General features: G+C 38.8%; 1 protein-coding gene across 1 annotated transcript in view; it reads left to right on the forward strand.

The window, feature by feature from the left end:
- Positions 1-20,912, forward strand: part of ATPsynD (ATP synthase, subunit D) — a 33,186-nt gene that overhangs the window by 211 nt on the left and 12,063 nt on the right. The window contains exons 2-3 of the mRNA XM_067135298.2: positions 74-242; positions 321-458. Coding sequence (XP_066991399.1) covers positions 74-242; positions 321-458 — 307 coding nt within the window. The remainder of the gene's footprint in view (positions 1-73; positions 243-320; positions 459-20,912) is intronic.

Consider the following 20,912-nt stretch of genomic DNA (forward strand, 5'->3'; position numbering starts at 1 on the left):
AGCAGGTCTACCTGTATCTTGGATTAACATTTGAAGGTTATATATTTCACATCTACATGGTGTTACTTTGTAGAATGATGGCTAATCCAGAAGTTCCCCCAAAAATTGATTGGGAGTACTACAAATCTCGTATTGCCGTCAAAGGTATGGTGGAAGATTTCCAAAAGCAGTATGATGCTCTGAAGATCCCATATCCGGCCGACAAGGTTACTCCTGAGATCGAAGCCCAAGAAAAACAAACTGTGAGTTTTGTGGTTACGTAGTTCATTATGTTCTAATTAATACCGATGTGCGTATTTATTTACTCTTCTGTGTTGAAGGCCAAAGAAATTGCAGACTTCATCAAGGAATCTAATCTTCGGATTGCTAACTTTGAGGCAGAAGTGAAGAAACTGAGATCTTTAATACCTTTCGAACAGATGACCATGGAAGACTTCAGGGATGCTTTCCCAGATCAGGTAATGGTTCTGGAATTGTATTACTAAGGAATAAGTACGCACGTTATTCATTACATAAAACTATTTACATAATTGTTTTGTCGATGACAACCTCTTAGAACACACAAGAGCGTGATATCTATCACATGTCTTTCTTACATAATTTACAAATGCACTCTGGTGTGGGCACACCTCCGTTTCACAAATCCTCAGGTGAAAACCGTGCACTGCAAAACGGGTCACTGTGTGTCTTAATTCTTAGGCAGTGCTCTTCCATTCTGTTGACATAATGGCTGTTGTGGAGTAGAAATCAATTGGGATCTCCTATTTTTCTAGTAGTTCTTGTAGTACCTCATTGTACTGTCTTGTGGACGGTAGTTTGCGATCCATTCAAAGTTCTTCGATAAAGAAAAGTTCTCCTGCTAGCTCATATGTCAACCTCGAAGGGGTGTATTTCGATAGGCAAAGCATTTTCTTTAAAAATATAGCTTTCACTTTCTCTTTAAGTCTTTCAGATTACTTTTGCTTAAATTATCCCATATTATATCCAACCCATACGTTGCGATAGGTGTAATTTTCACTTTAAAGTCTCATTGCCTATTTCAGAGACATGTCCCAGAGATGGCTAATGTCATTCATTGACCTGACAGGACATATCACCTTATCTTTCATGTAGCATGTGAATATTATCCCTTGCGTGTGAAGAGTAATTCCTAAGTATTTGAAGTGACAGGCTTCAATGAATGGATCATCTCGGAGATAAAGAATGTCATCCTTGGCTGTTCTTCCGCCCTTACTAAAGGTCATTGTTTTCTTAAGGTTTATTTCAAGATTGTTGTTTTGGACCCATATTGCTAATTGATTCAAGTTTTCTTGAAGATCCTCTTTTGATTTTGAGGTCAAGACCATATCATCAGCATATAGGACGACTTTTACTTTCTGAGGATGTAAGACATCTGGAATTGTATTATGGTAAAATTGGGAGCGTGATTTATGTGTTTTCATACCGTTTATCGACCTTTTCTTACTATGTCTGATTATATAGTTCTTTAAAGTGTCAAATTCTTATTATTCTTCCTTCAGCTGATGTTATGGAGCGTTGACTCATAGTTCTTAGAGGTGATGTAACCATTTACAAATGGAAAGAATGTTCACTCCATAGGAGTAGGCCTACACTTCAACTAGAATATGGAATGAAAAGAATCAGCATATAATACATCTGGACGCAGTTACTATAAATAAAATACTGACAATTGTTTAAGCCATAAACAAAATCTGAGAATCATGCTAATGCTACATACAGTACTTCACTCCCCAGTATGATTCTTTGCAATGCACCTCCAATTTGTTGGACAAATAAAATGTCTGCTTACTTACTCCTTGATGCTCTAGTAGTGAAATTATGTTGACTTTTTGGTTGCACCTTTGCATCTCATACGGTTGCTTATGTAAAGAATGATAAGAAGTTAAATTAATATTTACCTACTAAATTCATAAATTTCATCACATTGTTGATGAAGGTAACAATAATTTACTACTGTATTAAATTCTTAGAATGGAACAAGGCCAGAATTCGCCGGCACAGCTATGACGACATACTTACGGGACCTCCTGGGTAGGAGGGGTTTCGGGTGGGGAGAACTTAAAAGATACTGAAGAACCTTCACCTTGTATTTCCTCTCCCTTCACTTTCTTTCAGCCCCCGCCTGTATTTCACCGGCATCCATTTAACCTATTTTATACGTAGTTATTTCACTTATATATTCGCATACTAATCTAATTTTACTTACCTGTTACAAATTCCTGGCGACAGGCCGTCTTGAACCAGCGATCTTCAACTCCGTAGTCCATCAGCTTATCCACTCAGCTAACATGTTACTTGATAATTTGAAGCGTAAACGATGTATATATAGATACATATAGTACATTACCAGTAATAGAGATGGCATTGCAATGTAATTAATATTTACCCCAAAAGATGACTCTGTCGTCCCTCTCTGAACTGTCGCCAACTTAACTTTTACGAGGAACAAAAATACATCAAACTCAAATCACGAGTTTCATTACCAGCAGTGTGATTATTGTTTGAAGAGGGAGTACAAGTAGACGAAAACAAACCAGTCGTGTGTCCAGCTATGTTATAGTCTTGATTGCTATCTTAAGAGGAAGTAGGCCTACAACTAGACGAAAACAATTGAGTTGTGTGTCCAGCTCTGTCATAGTCGTGATTATAGTTTTAAGAGGAAGTATAACTAGAGATAAACAGTCGAGTCGTGTGTTCAGTTCTGTGATAGTCGTGGTGATTGTTTTAAGACGAAGTAGAACTAGCCAAAACAATTAAAACTCCCGTTCAGTGCTGCATCCATACTAGTAATTATTTTAAGAGGGAGTACATCTACGCAAACACAAGAAGTCCATCTTCTGTCTACTCCTGTTGTGCCAACTTTTGGTGAGTACCCATAAATTCATATCCTGTTTCAGTGGTTGCAATATACTGGTGTGTATAGTGTTGCTTTCCTATTCGTGATGTCATCACCAAAAGTGTACTTCCAACAACAGTCGCTCAATTAGCAATGCTGTCGCACCTAACCAAACCTAACCTAACGTGTCACTACCAGTGGTTTTCGGTGGATCACAACCTAACCTGTCACTATCAGTGGTTTTCGGTGGATCACAACCTAACCTGTCACTATCAGTGGTTTTCGGTGGATCACAATCTAACCTGACACTACCAGTGGTTTTCGGTGGATCACCCCGCTAAATTAGTAATGCTGTCGCACCTAACCTAACCTGTCACTAGCTTTGGTTTTCGGTGGATCACAACCTAACCTGACACTATCAGTGGTTTTCGGTGGATCACCCCGCTAAATTAGTAATGCTGTCGCACCTGACCAAACCTAACCTAACGTGTCACTACCAGTGGTTTTCGGTGGATCACAACCTAACCTGTCACTATCAGTGGTTTTCGGTGAATCACAACCTAACCTGACACTATCAGTGGTTTTCGGTGGATCACCCCGCTAAATTAGTAATGCTGTCGCACCTAACCAAACCTAACCTAATCTGTCACTAGCTTTGGTTTTCGGTGGATCACCCCGCTAAATTATTAATGCTGTCGTACCTAACCAAACCTAACCTTACGTGTCACTACCAGTGCTTTTCGGTGGATCACAACCTAACCTGTCACTATCAGTGGTTTTCGGTGGATCACCCCGCTAAATTAGTAATGCTGTCGCACCTAACCTAACGTCACTACCAGTGGTTTTCGGTGGATCACAACCTAACCTGTCACTATCAGTGGTTTTCGGTGGATCGCAACCTAACCTGTCACTATCAGTGGTTTTCAGTGGATCACAACCTAATCTGTCACTATCAGTGGTTTTCGGTGGATCACCCCGCTAAATTAGTAATGCTGTCGCACCTAACCAAACCTAACCTAACGTGTCACTACCCGTGGTTTTTGGTGGATCACAACCTAACCTGTCACTGTCAGTGGTTTTCGGTGGATCACAACCTAACCTGTCACTATCAGTGGATTTTGGTGGATCACCGCGCTAAATTAGTAATGCTGTCGCACCTAACCAAACCTAACCTAACGTGTCACTACCAGTGGTTTTCGGTGGATCACCGCGCTAAATTAGTAATGCTGTCGGCAGCCCTGAAGATGGTTTTCCGTGGTTTCCCATTTTCACACCCGGCAAATGCTGGGGCTGTACCTTAATTAAGGCCACGGCCACTTCCTTCCCATTCCCACCTATCTGTGTCAGTGCGATTACGTGTTTTTCGGTGAATCATAATTGCTTTCGTAAAGGATGCTAGGGGCTGTTGGCCGCTTCGCGGCCCTAACATGGGGGCTTATGCCCACCGACCCCCTTTTGCTTGTCTCTAGACCAATGGTTTTGCCACTAGCCGGACGTAACCAAACCAGATCAGTGCTTTTCCTACTTGCCGGACGTATTTAATATTCGTAAAGTTTTCGCGAAATCAAGTCAGCCCCATCATATCGCGCCGTTAATATCTATTTCACTATCCAACTGGCCAATTTTTAACCCAATCTAGTGCCAATCTAGTGGCTGTGAATTGTGTTACGCAGTCTCAAACAGCTAAATATACCAGACCATTAATTCATACATTTAGCGGCTACTACACGTTCCTTCGAATTATCCGCCATGTTTGCTAAACACGTCATACATGACGTCATATAGACGCACGAGCAGCAGCCGCGGAGCCCGTGCTTGCCCGTGCCGGCGGATCCTGGACTTATACCCTTAGAATTAAAGAAGGTAGAACTTACACTTTACTAGGTAATCCACAATTTCAGGAAGGTGAAAATCGTGCAGAAATTATTCATTTAAGCTTGCCAGGGGTCTCCCCCCCCTTCAAACTCACCCCTAGAAGTATTCTTACTCATATAGAAAAAATTAAAACAGACACAATGTCAGTTTCTGAGATGCAGCCATTGCCTGTGTTCTTATTGTCTTCAATGGAGCTCTCATTTTGTGGCCCACTGCTACCACATTCTGCAAAAATAATGAAACCAAGAGTGTGAAAGTGATGTACCGTTGCATCACATTCCCTCATGTTCTTGTCATGAATCAGTTGTCTTGACACTAACAAATGGTCTTGTCACTACCACGTAAACTGCCCCCTATATCCTGTCGCAGGAGATACTAGAGGCGTATGGGCTGTTTTGAGGTTCTAACCTGTGGGCAAGTACTTTACTTACCTCCAGCCCAGTTGTCTTCTCACTAACCGGGCCTAACCAGTCCAGACTGATGGTCTTGTGACTAGGCGGACCTAACCAATCCAGACCAATGGTATGGTCAATACCCAGATGTATCTCGTATTCTGTCATCTTCTTGTCGCTAGCCAAAAGTGTTGTCACTAACCAGACCTAAGTTCCTAAGTTTGCACCCCTGTGTAGCAGTCTGTGACGTGCGAGCTATGCCATGTTGCATTCTAACCTCTCCTGTGTGAACTAACATGTAAAGACTTCATTATTTGCACCATAGCATAAATTACAGTAGTTTGAAAGGTTAATCCTTCAGAGGCGGCAATGTATTATGGCCAAGGGCGAAGAGTTAATTTCAGACAATAGTAATTTGATGTAAATAAATTACACACACACACACACACACACACACATGTATAAAAACAACTTATATTTCAGGTTTTGCTGAATTTTGGCACTGATCTGCTCCAGGAATGATCTTGTATTTTGTGAAAATTTGTTACTGCAAAACTAGCACAACTATTGTTGAAATTTTTTATCAGTACAATGTAGTAGTGAAATTACTATTGTAGGTTTATTACTGTAATCACAGTTAACTTACTAAATACACAAGAGAGAGTAGGAATGATATTAATACTAAAATTAAGCATTCTACAGTTCTGAATATTGCTATTACTGAATAAATACCACACGAAGGAGACAACATAATAATTGCAATTCTAAAAATAAGCAGTGTACAGTCAAATCATTCACTACTGATCTGCATTTAGGGCAGTTGCTCAGGTGGCATATTCTGTCATTTTCCTAGCCCTTTCTTAAATGATAGCAAAGAAATTGGAAATCTATTGAACATCTTCCTTGGTATTATCGGCACACTGTTTAGTGATAGATTTACACCCTAGTGCTGAATCGGTAGACCTCGACAATCTTCAAGATTTGTATTGGCAACCTTTGAACGCAAACTATGAGTCGCTTATGCATCGCTGTGCGACATCTGGTGCACACTTTATGTACTAGTACTTTTGTTGTTTACACAGCAAAGTCAAACTGCTAGAATTCATGCTAGGAAAAAGATTTGCATCGAGAAATGTTATATGTGTATGACACAGTTATTGGCTAGTAAAGGTTTAGAAAATTCATATCGATTGATCATATTATCGATTCAGTTCAGATTTCAGTTGGCAGTACTACCAGAACCGGGAGAGCTCTCTCCTTGCTCCTCAACCCCTTACACAAATCTATCGCTAAAAAGTATGCCGATAATAAGTTATACCATTTCCTAACACCCCTTCTTATAAATAAATATTTGCCCCAATTTGTCCTCTTGAATTTCAACTTTTATCTTCATATTGTGATATTTCCTACTTTTAAAGACACCACTCAAACGTATTTGTCTACTAATGTCATTCCATGCCATCTCTTCACTGACAGCTCGGAACATACCACTTATATCACAAAATTTTACAACAATATTAATTAAACCAGCTGTTCAATCCACTATTTTAAGTGGTTAAAATTGTACATAATACTGAAAAGTCTTAAGGTAAGAGGGGCACTGCTTTATCTCTTTCCCCTCTCAGATCACTCCCTTGCATTGCACAGTATTTCGTGTCTTTGGCTCCTGAGAAGAGTCCCGCAACAGGCGGCCTTCTTTCTTGTCAATTCCACTATTAGCATCAGATGTTGGCATGATCAAATAAATATTATAATTGCACAAAAAAGCCTAAAGACATTGAAATAAATACTAATTTAAAGCTATGCATCATGTATTTAAATTGAGCACTTATACTATGGTACACTAAACAACAATAAAAACACAATAAATACAGTTAGTAACAGTTGGTGAATAAAAACAACAGCTGGTGACACCATAACTTAGGATCAAGGAACTCCTCTGCACACGCGAATGCTTGTCTTGGGATTGGCTATTCGTTAATTTACAATTTCTCTACCAGTCTGCAGCACTCGAATATAGAGTCAAAATCTAAAATATGCAAAAACTGTAGTAAAAGTAGAGTAAGTCGGTGAGACATGGCGCACATTTTGTAATGATCGTCCAGCAAGTCTTCGCCAACATTTCGATTAGCTTATTTTTATGCTAGACGTCATTCCTAATATCTCTCCTCACTGCCTTTTGAAGGAAATGGTCTTAATGTAAGTAGATTTCAGAAAGAGATAGTTTATTTGAAAGTGTGTCACCTGTGCCATCTCTCCCGTAGTGTCTGGGTGAGATGGTGTTATGTACTTGATATGCTAAGGAGGGAAGAAATTAAGTAGTAAACTATGATTACAGGTTTAATACATTTATTTACCTTATTTACATTGACTTGTCTATTATTCCTTGGTCATTAATAAATCAATTATTTAAACTTCAATATTTATCCCTCAGCCCTTTTAGGATATGTTTTTGCTTACTCTCTCTCATCCACAATCATTACACAAGTTCTTATACACTGAACACTATTCATGCAGGCGGTGCACTTAATCCAATCGTCCTCCTTTTTTGTCAAATAATACTTCTCCCAGCACTCCACACACTGGTTGCAATCATCAGATATTGCATTATTTTGCCCATCTTGAATCATTTTGGCTGCTTCATTGGAGTGAGGTTTTTCTCCTTTCCTACTCTTTCCCGTTGTGGCAGTGGTTGCAATTTTTCTTTGCACTTTGTTCTTTTCGTTCACTGAAATTTCTCTTTTGTTAGAGATATTAAGCTTTAAAGTTGCATTAAAGGCATGTACCACAAACTTCGATTAGGCTGTAGCTGCTTCCTCTTTTCCATAATTAGTATAATTTGACACAATTAAACAAAATACAAATAGGCTATATAATATATTTTATTAAGAAGCTGATCGGAGAATGGAAACACATTTTACACCTAAATGGAAATTCAAAGAATACCGCGCCATCTTACCCGACATTTGGGGAGAGATGGCGCACCCCTACCCCGGGAACTGCGTTGGCCCAACATGGCGTATATCACACCAGCATAGTCGTTGACTAACCTAGTCACCCGCCTATGCTAATACATATAGTTAATTTAGCTTGAACAATTCAGTCAGTAGGCTTTTATATCATGCCATAGCAAAACTTTGAAGGTAGAGAAGGCCTACTTGCCTGAAATATCCAGGCTTTCAGGCAAAATCACTCGCACCATGTGACATCCATCAGATAGCTTTTGTTCTAACGTACACACAAGAAGCCGTGGTCGAGCAATCTAGCGGGCGATTGCCGCACTGGCCTACCCTGCGCCATCTCTCCCGGAATCACTATATCCCAACATGCTACTGTTTGAAAGGGATGACCCTGCCTCTATAGTGCTAATAGCAATGAAACCAGATGCCATGCATTGCGTAGTGGAGGGCCTTAAGATTGCACACTTAAAAATAGGAGGTTGCTCATTAAAATCTGTTCAGCTATTTTCTCCCAATTTTCATTAACAAGAAAACAGCTTATTAAATCTATATTATGTGGGAAAGTCGGTTAGTTTGTATATGGAAGGTAATCTTGAGAACCACTCAATTCATTTCAGTAATACTTTCACCATTAGAAAAATTATTTCTGTATATAATTTGGCTTAACTCTCTGAGGAGCAAGCAATTTTAAAATAAATTTTAAATAATTTGGAGCAAGTAGACAAAATTGCATACCTGGAACAGTTAGAAGTGAATGTGCTATCTAGGTGTATCAAAATTAACATTTGGGTAGAAATTCAGTAAGACTTACATTACTTTTATAGCATTATAAGGATGTAATATGTTGGAAATCTTAAGTGGAATACCTTGTGGAGGAGCGATGTGTTCACTGCGACAGTTAAGAACCCACCCACCATCCCCCAGAAGTAATTTTGCTTTTATAACCTAATAGAAGTTATCACGCGCCATAGTCCATCGCCTAAGTACGTACCAGCATTTCCATTGGGTGAAACACTATGGGATATGACGTCACTCCTAGCAATGAAGTAAGTGAATTCCGTTACCAACCCGCACACAAGAAATACACAACTGCACAATAAATGCACAGGTGAATGCAATCTGTAAAGAAAGAATTCTATTTAACTCGCCTTAATGTAGGGGAGGGTACAGCACGCTTGCAGCTTTAAAAAAATCGTGCACCCTCGTGTCAGCAGGAAAGTTCGTCTTAAACAGGAACTCTGCCAAGTAGCCGGCAAAGTGGGCTTTCCTTCTCCCGAAGCCAGGAATGGAGTACGACCCGTGCTTGAGGTGCCTCCACCTGTTCTCGATATTTTGCGTGTGTACCGGCAGTCTATTCCTTGGCATCACCCTCTTATTACCCCTGTTCACATGACCACTCCTCCTGCTATCAATGAATTGAATTGAATGGTTGACACGAAGGTACACGAATCCTTCGTGTTCCAGACAATCGTAGGACTTCCAACAGTCCGAAATGATTATAGTACCTGACAACACCCACTCTTTAATTACTGCAAGCAATGTCTCCTTATCCCTTCTCTCGACAGGAGCAACGAAAAAGTTTTTGTGTTTCTCTCTCTCTACCCCTCCAAATAACCACTGTCCTTCCGTACGCCTTCCTCTGTTGTACTTCAATTTCCCAAATTTGCTTTTGTCTATTTCTATAACGTCAGGACCACCTTTTCTTTTCTTTTTTTTTCTTTTTTTTTCTTTTTTATTGGTGTCCACCCACGCCACACAAACTTCTACAGAAGTTTCACCAATCAACGAAACTTGCTTGGGAAAACTCCACCTTGATAGTCGGGCCCAGAGGTTTAGGCAATATGCACCATTGAACACAAAAGTAACCTATTTCAAACAGGGATAACTTAGACCCAGCAAAGTGCGTATTTTTACGCGCACTCACGTGCCAAGGGCACTTGGCACCTTCTTCGTTTTTCTGATGACAGCTGGAAACTATCTGATTGTTTTTCTTAAGTACAGTCAATTTAACGTCATGACCACACTTCTCACACACACTCTCCCTAGAAAGCAAGTCGTGCTGCTGATAAAATTCCAGTAAATCACTAAATTTCTCGTAATAATTGCACGCAAAAGCACGAATACTAATGACACACCCACCGCGCTAAGCCACATCAATAACTACGGAGTTAATGACAAAATAATTGAGTCATTGGCGGGCAGATGTCACCATTGGGGAATTCCCCCTATGCTTCATCGTAGACCAGTGGCCAAACCAATTCAGACCAATGGCTTTGGGGAACTCGGGAATTCCCCCTAGGCTTGATCGTAGACCAATGGCCTAACCAATCCAGACCAATGGCTTTGTCACTAACCTACTGTAACGAGATTCGTAAATAAAAGTAGCGCCGCTGTGTTAACAAGATTCGTAAATAAAAGTAGCGCCGCTGCACTAGGACTAGTTCTTTATATGAACACTTGGCAGCTCTGTCCACCGCACGATCAAGTACTTCGCAAGAACCGAGCGAGAGAGAAACAAATGATAGTGCAATCGCGCCTGGATGCAGGGCGCTGGAAAATGTAAGCTGTTCTGAACTCTTGCCAACATTTGTTGCTCTTAATGAAATGTACAAAAAATGTCTCCAGCAGCATATTATGTTAATCTTCAGTAGATAATTCTCAATAAGAGATTACAGATTTTTACTGGTTCATCAAACACCAAAATGTATGGACAAATCTTCGGAAGATCTTAGGATGATGAATCAGAAAGTAATCAAGAGAATTAAGTTGCATTCCATAATATATACTGTAATAAGCATTTTTTATCAGTAGGATATATTAATAAGTGTTTAGGAAGATAGCGTCCTACTCTCATTCCACCATCTACATTACTTCAAAGAAGCATTACATAACATTCACATAGAGCCATGCACGCGCTGTTGTTTAGTGAAATTAATATACTCTGGTATCGTAGTTTCTGGCCAACGACTGCAGTGTGTGCGCCTGTATATTGTGACGAAGCGATCGTGGTCAAGGAAATTAAGAGAACAGAGTTACTCCAGAATACTGAACCTAAAGACGGAACCCGTCGATTAGGGTATGTCAGTATTATACAGTGAGACCTCATTAGTGCGTTCCTCATTAAGACGTTTTTCTTGCTTAGCACGTCGTAAATTCGAAGTCCCACTTCACATTAAATTAAATCTATATAAAAATACCTCGCTTATCATGTCACAAATTTTCACTATTACCTCTTAGTACAATCACATCTTTCCTAGCCCTGAAAATGTTCATTGCCCTGTGGGTGGGGGTGCAGACGAAGAATACACCCACGGTATCCCCTGTCTGTTATAAGGGGCGACCAAGGGATGATGAAATTAGAACCATAAGACTACTTGTGATTAGTTCCATAACATGAGGAACACCCTGGGTCTGCGTTACCTAGGAGGAGTACCATTATGTGAGGAACAAAGCAGTTGTAGGCATTGCCTGTGATACGTACTATCTTGTGCATTCCACCAAGGTGGGGAAGCGGGCGCTCGGCTGTAGAGACTAGCTTCTAACGGGAATAGGTGCCAATTCCTGCGCTCGAATGGTTTGGTTCCAGTGTGTTCAGAATGGGTCTGTATTACCGTACTAATGAATCAATCCTGCAACAGCTCGGCATCAGAACAAGACTGTCGACCCTTATCAACCAAAAACAACTCGGATATTTTGGTCATATTGCCAGAAGGCAGGAGGCAATGGAAATACTTATCATAGAGGGAAAAGTCGAAGGCCGAAGAATTAGAGGACGTGCGCCATTACGATGGATGGACCAGATCAAGAACTTAACCAGGATGAGCTTACAGCAAGCAAGTCACCATGCCCAAAGCAGAGACTCCTGGAGGAAGATCACCAAAAGGATTGTCGCGTGATGCCACTACACCCTTACGAAGGGTTGGACTAAGAGAGAGAGAGAGAGAGAGAGAGAGTTTCACTATGTGAGGATGGGTCTGTATTGCCTGTGGGTGGTTAATGTGTGATACACAGTGGGTCTACATTGCCTATGATTAGTAACACTATGTGAGCAACACCATGAGTATGCGTGGCCTGTGATTTGTACTACTCCAGGGATCTAGCCGGTGCCTGTAATTAGTATCTCTATGTGAGGAACACTATGGGTCTCCGTTGCTTGTAACTTCCCTTACATGAGCAACCTCATGGGTCAGCGTTTCTTGTAAGGAACACCATGGGTCTGTGTTGCCAGTGAGTAGTGCCCTTATGTGTGACATATTGCCTGTGATTAGTACTACCATGTGAGGAACACCTTGATTCTTCATTATCTGTGATTAGTACTACTATAGGAGAAACATCACAGCGCTGCTGTACCAGTGATTAGTACTGTTATGAGAGGCTGGTGACTGGATTTTGGACCCCTTTTGACAAGCATCATTCCAGCAAATACGGCATTGTGAATTGGATCCACTGATTCTTTTGGATTCATGGTCATTTTTTCATCATTTAAGATTCTAGCCAGTGGATATATTTTGAAGTTTTAATTATCGTTTCATTGCACCTCGTATTATTAGGAGCCGATGAACTAGCTGTTAGGCCCTTTTCAACAACAAACGTCATCATCAAAATGTTCATTGTCGTCCCTTATGGAAGGAATGTGGTTTCTAACACAGAGTCCTTGCCACAGGAGGCAGGTCGGGGAAAGTTGCGTGAAAACTGGAAAAGGCCTTAAATTCTCAAAATTTACAGGATAAATTACACATTCAAGGAGCAAGCTGTTAGCCTTACGAAAGTTCAGTTCTACTTGTCGGTTTTCAGTGATATTACTGCATAATCCAGTAAGCCTGTTTCAGCTTGTATTTCCCATTTCATTCAGAAGTAAAAAATTAATTCTGTGTTGAGTGGTACGCAGTGATGTAAAATACTCAGGTATTTATAAATTTGGGTAAATACCTGAGTATTTTAGATTTTTCATTAAAAATCTTGTGTCATGGTAAGTTGAACCTTAAAAAAAGGGTACCAGTATGCAAACTATTCTGCATTAACTTTTTAGAAATGTAAATTTAATTAGAGTTGGGACTTAACAGAATTAGAATTGGGAATTAGATCAGGAGATAAAATTCATTAGTTATAACCTGAATTCTGAACTAGGCCTTTTGCAAACATTGAGATAAAAGTTGGGGGAAATTTATTCATAGCATTGGCCAAGTTCTACAAAAGCTGTAATATACAGTTTTCAATACACTGTAATGTTTTTCAGAACAGTTGGTAATATAATTCATATATGAAATAAATAATCAAATAACCAAAAAGACTAGTAAATAGAAGATTAACAGTTACACTAAAAAAGTTCTAAAAAAATAGAGGCCTTACTTAATTTAGGTTTAATGAAGCTTAACAAATGTGTTAGGCACTTCATAATCATACATTTTGAATCTCTTTAGGCTTGGGCCTATATTCCAATTTACAATGAAAAATATCAGTTGAGTAGTACAAGTACAACTAATCTGAGTTTTCATCACGCTCAGTCTCAGAGATGTACTCTTCCTCTTTAGGCTTGGGCCTATATTCCAATTTACAATGAAAAATATCAGTTGAGTAGTACAAGTACAACTAATCTTGAGTTTTCATCACGCTCAGTCTCAGAGATGTACTCTTCATCTGAGAGCTAAATGTGGCCATCATCGCTATCTTCGCTAAATGGAAACTTGCATTTGATCATTATTGGTGTTTTCAACTTCTTTTTCGCTGCACCCGCCTTGTTTCCTTGGACGCTTTTCTTGGTTTTGGAGTTTTGTTTAGCAGATTCCAGTTGTGTGACAAGTAAGCTATCTCTCCAGCCCTTTCAGTTGTAAGTCGGTTTCTTTTCTTACAGTGGATCCAGCTGAATGTGCTAAACGTCCTTTCAATAGCAGCAGATGTTACTGGAGTGCCTAAAATTCTCACAGCAACATCAGCTAGCACACACGTTCCTTTCAAGCCCCTCCACCATAACATAGGGCTAATTGCTTTCTCTTTTTCAGTATCTTTAATCTTTCCCAAAGAAAGGGCTGCTGCCACAGCCCCTCTTTGTCTCTGTAGTCCACAATGTTTTGCCGAAGTTCACCTACTTTTGTTTCCATGCTACTGTAGACTTCACATACAAACTCAAGAACATCAAGCAGTTCAACAGGTTTCAAATTGCAACCTTCAGATGAAGGGTTCAATAAGTCGGCAGCCAGATGAATTTGGCCGACACCAAATTTCACACGTTTCTCCAGTTTGGCTAGCACAGTTTTCTCTTCAGATTTTTGAAGAGGGGATTCTGGAATTTCTTGCTTGAGAGTGTTGTGTAGTTTGTGAAACTTTGTGAAAACATTGTGGATTATGGGGGTGTTGGACTCAAAGGCAGTAATAAGTTCAATGATTGGATCAAAAATGTTCACCAGCTTTTGAACTCTAACCCAAAGCACTCCGATCATCAAGTAGCTGCCTTTTCATTTTTGGTGTGATTTCAGCTTCTTCACTAACAGCAAGCTTTTGAAGCACAGATTTATTTGCTAGTAAACTTTGTAAACAAAAGAAGTTGCTTCCCCACCTAGTCTGCCCAGGAAGTTTCAAAGATATTCTGTCTTCAAACTTTTTGTCCAGTTGAAGTCGGTTAAATAATGCTTTCAGGATGTGGCTATTCTTGATACTTTTCACTATGCTAATAACAGTTGCCATGAAAGATTTTACGGTGTTGCATTTAAAAATATCTTTGCATAAAAGATGCAAGAGGTGAGCAAGGCAACCAAGTGGTATGATTGATGGATATTTCTCCTTAACCAAGGCCAAAGCAGCTCTCATGTTGGAAGAGTTATCTCCAATTACTACCAGAAACTTCTCAGAACCATATCTTTCAGTTACATTGATCATCAACTCAGCTAAGTAAGGTGCATTGTGTCTGTTTCCCTATCTTGCTACAAACTCCACAAAAAGCAGTTCTGGTTTTGAGATGACAAAGTTTACTATTGACTCGTTTCTGATATTACTCCAACCGTCACACTGTAAATGTGTTTCAAGTCGTGTAGCTGGCTTGTGACTTCATTTTGCATTTCTGCATACTGAGCTTTGAGATATGAAGAAGTTAGACGATACCTGGATGGTGGTTTGTAAGATGGACGAAGTTTTTTCAAGATTTCTAACCACAGTGGATGTTCAACCATAGATAACTGAGCTCCACTTATGAAGACCGCTAGTTAAAACTTCATTGTTTGTCCGTATTGAACCAAGATTACAACTTTTATTATAATTTTAGTCCACCTAACTCAGTACATAAAAATTGTTGCGTAGAAGAAGCAAAGAAACAAAAAATATTAGGCATGCCTACAACAAAACAAATGTTCTTGAGTAAACAATCCCTTTACAAGACTAGTTACTATTTACTTTCTGATATAACAAGAGAAGCAAAAACAGCAAAATTAGGTGTCCCAAATGTGTATTGACATGCCCGAAAGTCCGATAAGGAAGTTATTGTCCGCGAGCCTTGATCGCTGAACTGTCCATCGCTAAACTGCTACAGCGTTGTGTAGCGCTTGCAGAAACAACTGCCTCCACAGGCAGTTAGCATCATTTGCGACACCTAATTTTGCTGTTTTTGCTTATTTTCATTACAGAAAGTAAATATAAAAGTATGAAAAATCGAAGGTGATACAGTAATTGTAAACAATTACCCACATTTGTTACTTAGGCAAATTGATTATGTTCAAGAAGATACTGCAGTTAAATGGCTACCGGTCACCGGATCTAATGTTTATACTGAAACTGAACTGCAGTATATAGTATAAACAAAAAAATGTATTTTACTTCCATTTAATTGACTGTCCATGTGGTCCAAAAAGGTCAATAAGTCTCCTCCGGTGGCACTTGATGATGGTCGAGGTCGACTAAAGGAGGAATGGTCACTCCTTCCAGATAGGGTACTCACATTGCCCAGGGATGTTAAATTAAAAATTTGGCTGCTACTTGAACTTGACCATGGATTTTGATTCTTCTGGTTCAAAGACACATCTGCTTCCAATTCCTCTTGTTGTTGAAGATATTCAGGCATTTGCTTTGTGCTGGATTTATGAATGGAATGGCCTACTTTTATATTTACAGTGTTTGGCTGAACAAGAATTGTCTTCATTTCTTCAGGACATTTAAAGCATTTTCTGATATGATTGGTCATTTTATTAACATTAGCATGTTTGCAAACAACATTACATTACTTGCAGACAACACCACCTTTGTTATTCTTTAAATAACTGCCAAACTGGACCTGTTTTTGCCCATTTTTCTCACACTAATAGTTCACAAAAATGATGTTATCAAGTGTTTTGACATAAAACATCAACTTAAGCTGAAGATCTCTTCGTACAAGTTCAGATAAAAGACTGAAATGAAAATCTGTTGCCACTATAAACTAACAACTCCACTACACTGAAAAAGGTTAAGTACAGTAGGCATCAAACAAAGAATAGAAAATGTGAGGGAAGTACAGTGTCAGTTTGAATTCTGGGTAGGATGAGCTGAGCAGTGTTGCCAACCCACATGCTTGCTGGCATACATCTTCACCCATTATAGAGCCCACATACTACAAAAAAAAAATCCTGACATGCATTTATATTATTTAGAGTATGATTTTAAAAATTAATATTTTTTATATATTTAAAATTGAATGAAAAATAAAGCACTTCTACTAAGCATTTTTTTTAAAATGTCCTTTCTATTGCCCCCTTTTCCGGGGTCGCTTAGTCGGCGGAGCGTGAGTCCCAAAGGGTGGAACGTTCGCAGGGCCAACTTTACTGTTTCGGGACAGACCTTCAGAAAATTTATATTTACAGGGCCATAGGTGACATAACATGAAAAAAAAAATCGGAACAGAATAATGATAACATTTATTAAAATATAAAACAGCCTGGACAGTGCATAAGGAAAAGAAAAAAACTATTTACATAAATATAACTCAAATCGATTGATTCTGGTTTGCAACATGAATATAAGTTCACAGCCTGCTCATGGGTTCCATTTTGATTCAACCTATCTTCAATTAAACACCATCCGAAGTTATACTCTAGGTCAAATCCTCCCTTTATGGAACTGTAACATTGGACCAATCATAATGTTAGCGACAATGTCGTTATGACCAATAGTGCTACATTAGATCATGAAATTACAATATTCCCTTGTGGGATAAATTTGGACAAATTACTTCTACCTCCTCATAAAAGTTTGGGTAAATTCTCATCAATTAATTCTCATTAAATTACCATGTCCTTTCTCTGAAAATAATAATTTATATTTTTCTAGAAATTTCCTTTTCTTATTTTAGAGAATTCAGTAATATTTTTACCTTTAAATTTTTTTTCCAATACTCAGAAAATCCACTTACAAAATACTCGGAAAATCTCTGAACATTATCGTAAGAAAAACCTCTTGATCTTACATGGAAAATTTCTTTACAATACCATTTGAAATTCTTTGACAAATTTCTTTGGAAATTCTTTGGCAAATTTCCCCTCCTTCATAGATTACGTTCGACTGTATTCCTTTTATAAACCACATTAAACAATTTTTCACTGACTAATACTCTGTGGATAGATAGTGTCACGTAGCGAAACACGCAATCAACGTAAACTAAAATTCCATTAGACAATAAACCACGTAAGAAAAATCACTAAAATAATTGACACTTATTGGAAACACATGGATAAGCTGTCACACAATAACACAATCTCCCCCAATTATTTACCAGCAGATTATATCATATTACCAAGGTTATCATTATTATTTTTATTATTATGTCTCCCTTCAGAATTAGGTTCAAGACCCTCGCATTATTGGCATATAATAGTAAAGACTCACCATGACCTGTGATGAATGACAAAAATAGGATGAATAAAAAAAATCGAAGAACTAATCATCACCACCATCAGTTAGGGATACATCAAAGAATGCACTCATAACCTCAGGGAAAGAGAAAAATAATTATCGAGTCATACTTTTACATAATATAAGTTGTTGAGCAAAAGTTTATTATTATTCCCTGAATAATTAATTATATCACCATAAATCACAATATCCTCACGACTGACATGTACCCTAGCGGTCCCATGTCGTTTAATATCATCATAGAAATTTATCATCACAATCGTTGCTGACATTTAATTCTCAACAACCATTTTAAATTGTTCCGACTCATTATTATATCCCTGATTATTACTCCTAAAAGCATCTTCTTGATGAGCTGCCTACTGTCCACAGCTATCACCTTCCCTTCTAAGATCAGTCTTACTTCACAAGTCATTTCTTTATCAGAACTTCGATTTATTTATTATTTTAACATAATCCAATTAATTACATCCTTATCATCATGATTTTTATGAAGTCACACATTATTATTCTTATTATTATTAAGCTTCATTCCCCCGTAATTCATTTCGAAGACCATAATTACTCGTAACCTTGTGAAATTCACTAACAACTGGGGTTATCAATCACTGAATCAACACAGCAATATTCCAAGAAAATGCACAAAATGAAACTAATGAATCCATGACGACTATACCATCACCACCACTTAAATACTACATCTCTAACTAATCTAAATTTCATTAAATAAGAATACAATCCAACTAGCAATCTACTGAAAGAGAAGAAACTGTAACAAGAGTACTTATTATTCAGACGTAAATCTCCGGTGTCTTGAATGTAGCTGTAGATGTCGGTTCCTCCTCCTGGATTATGGTGGATTGTAGATGAAACAAATTCATCGTGCTGGCTCACACACGTCTGCTTAACATATCACGATTCTTGTGAAGTCAAATAGCGTAGAATCACTCCATCGGTGTTTTAGGGTTCCCCAGGATTTCCTTCTTGGTCGGTCCATGATGACAGCTGGTCTTCGTAGGTGTTGCTGAAACTAAAATTTATTATTAAAATTTGATTCACACTTGTTGTAAATTAACAGTTTGTCTTACCGTACTTAACACTTTGGTTCAACCCTATAGAAAGCTTCAAATCTTGAGCTCATTTATAAGTTAACAGCACATCGTTGAGTTGTCAGAATCTCGAATAATCCACTGTATTACTGAGAAACAATGTTCCTCGGCCAGGTTTTTTCTCGAAGATTCTATTTCAGTGATAATCTTCCCTCGTAATTCATACTAGAACTTTCCACAAATTTCTGCTGTAACTCTTGGCGTAATGTGTGTTCTGATTGTCCGTGGTTTGGAAAGTTCCACCCAGGAAAATGTGCGGCAATAATATATCGCACTAGACTGAATCGTCTACACGGAAAATTAAATTAGCACTCTTAAATATCATAGTCGTCGTGCAGTACTAGATTGTAGTCAGTTAAAACCACACTGTTCGCTTTCTCCACTGGAAATGTACTGTTCGTCATCTCCTCTAAAACTCTACTGTTCGCTGTCTCTCCTGGACTGTTCGACGTCTTTCGAGAATGATTCTCCGACCATCCAACCTCTTCATTAATTTTCATTGGTCAGCTATTCTGCGACATGATTCGTTCTTCAAATTTGGAGCAGATCTTTCTGGAATGTCACTTCCCTTGGCTTCCGGCTCTCTAGGTGACGTAAACCCTGTGACGTGCGGTGACCTTGATCGCCTGACCCAGTTCTTTCTCATCCGCAGCGGAACGGCACTGTAATCAGCTGGTGCTTGCTCATGCGTAGACCTGTATTGCATTACGAAAATTAATCCAACTTCTCTAAATCCAATAAAATACCATTTGGACAGGTACACTATTGAATATATTTTGTTACCTTTTGAGTTTTGGCATACACATATTTCAGTTAATATGTATATAGCCTACTCTTACTTCAAAAGTAGCTTTTCCCTCCCACATCTTTGTTGCTCATTTCCAGTACCGTAATAAAACTCGACCTTCTCAATGTCTTGGTATTTATTAAAAATTTAAAACACAAAACAACCAAAAGGTTTTATCCAATATTTTACTTTAGTTTAAGGAAAAAACACACTTTAAGAACAGAAAGACAAGGTTACAGTGCCAAAACATAAATACCCAAAAATACCCGGAGGTCCATTTTCCTTTTTAGTTTTGAAGGATCAATATTGTTCCTGATTTCAATTTAAGGCATCAAATACCTGTGTTTCAGTCCTTGCTTGTCCAACACTTCATCAATATATCAAAAAGTATTGTACAAAGCTCAAAAACTGAAAATACCCTCATTTTGGGTATTTAAATGACCACTGGGTATTTACTCGGCCCACATCGCTAGTGGTACGGCAACGAAGTGACAGGAAAGGGCCAGTGTGAAAATGAGAAATCACAGGAAATCATTTTCAAGGCTGCTAATAGTGGGGTTCGAACCCACTATGTCTCGAATGCAAGCTGACAGCCACGTGACCCAAACCACGCAGCCTCTTGCTTGGTCTCCTCCACTGCAACCTGACAGTAACCCTCCGACAGGAAGAGTTTTCAATGTTGATAGGAAAAATTCGACGAATCAGCCCTACATTAAACATATGTACGTTAGAATCGTTATGTTTCAGAAGACTAAAATATCATCACAGGGGGAATGATGCTTCAAGAAAACCTACACTGAAAAGCAGCTGCTGGGTACGAAACAAGCTACAAAGAATGTTTGATCACATAACTAACAAGTAATGCGCAAATTTGATTATGTAGTATGATATAATATAGAATAGGTTTCTCTCCGGAAGGGCAAAGTAGGTGTCATTATCGAGAAGGAAGGAGCATGCTTTTGATTTGACTTTTAACATTTTCTGGAGATAGGGATTACAGATAACCCACATCAAAGGTTTGCACCTCTGCTGGTCCGAAATATAAGGCTTCAGCTAACATTT

Source organism: Anabrus simplex, chromosome 1 (assembly GCF_040414725.1).
Source record: "Anabrus simplex isolate iqAnaSimp1 chromosome 1, ASM4041472v1, whole genome shotgun sequence".
Lineage (NCBI taxonomy): Eukaryota > Metazoa > Arthropoda > Insecta > Orthoptera > Tettigoniidae > Anabrus > Anabrus simplex.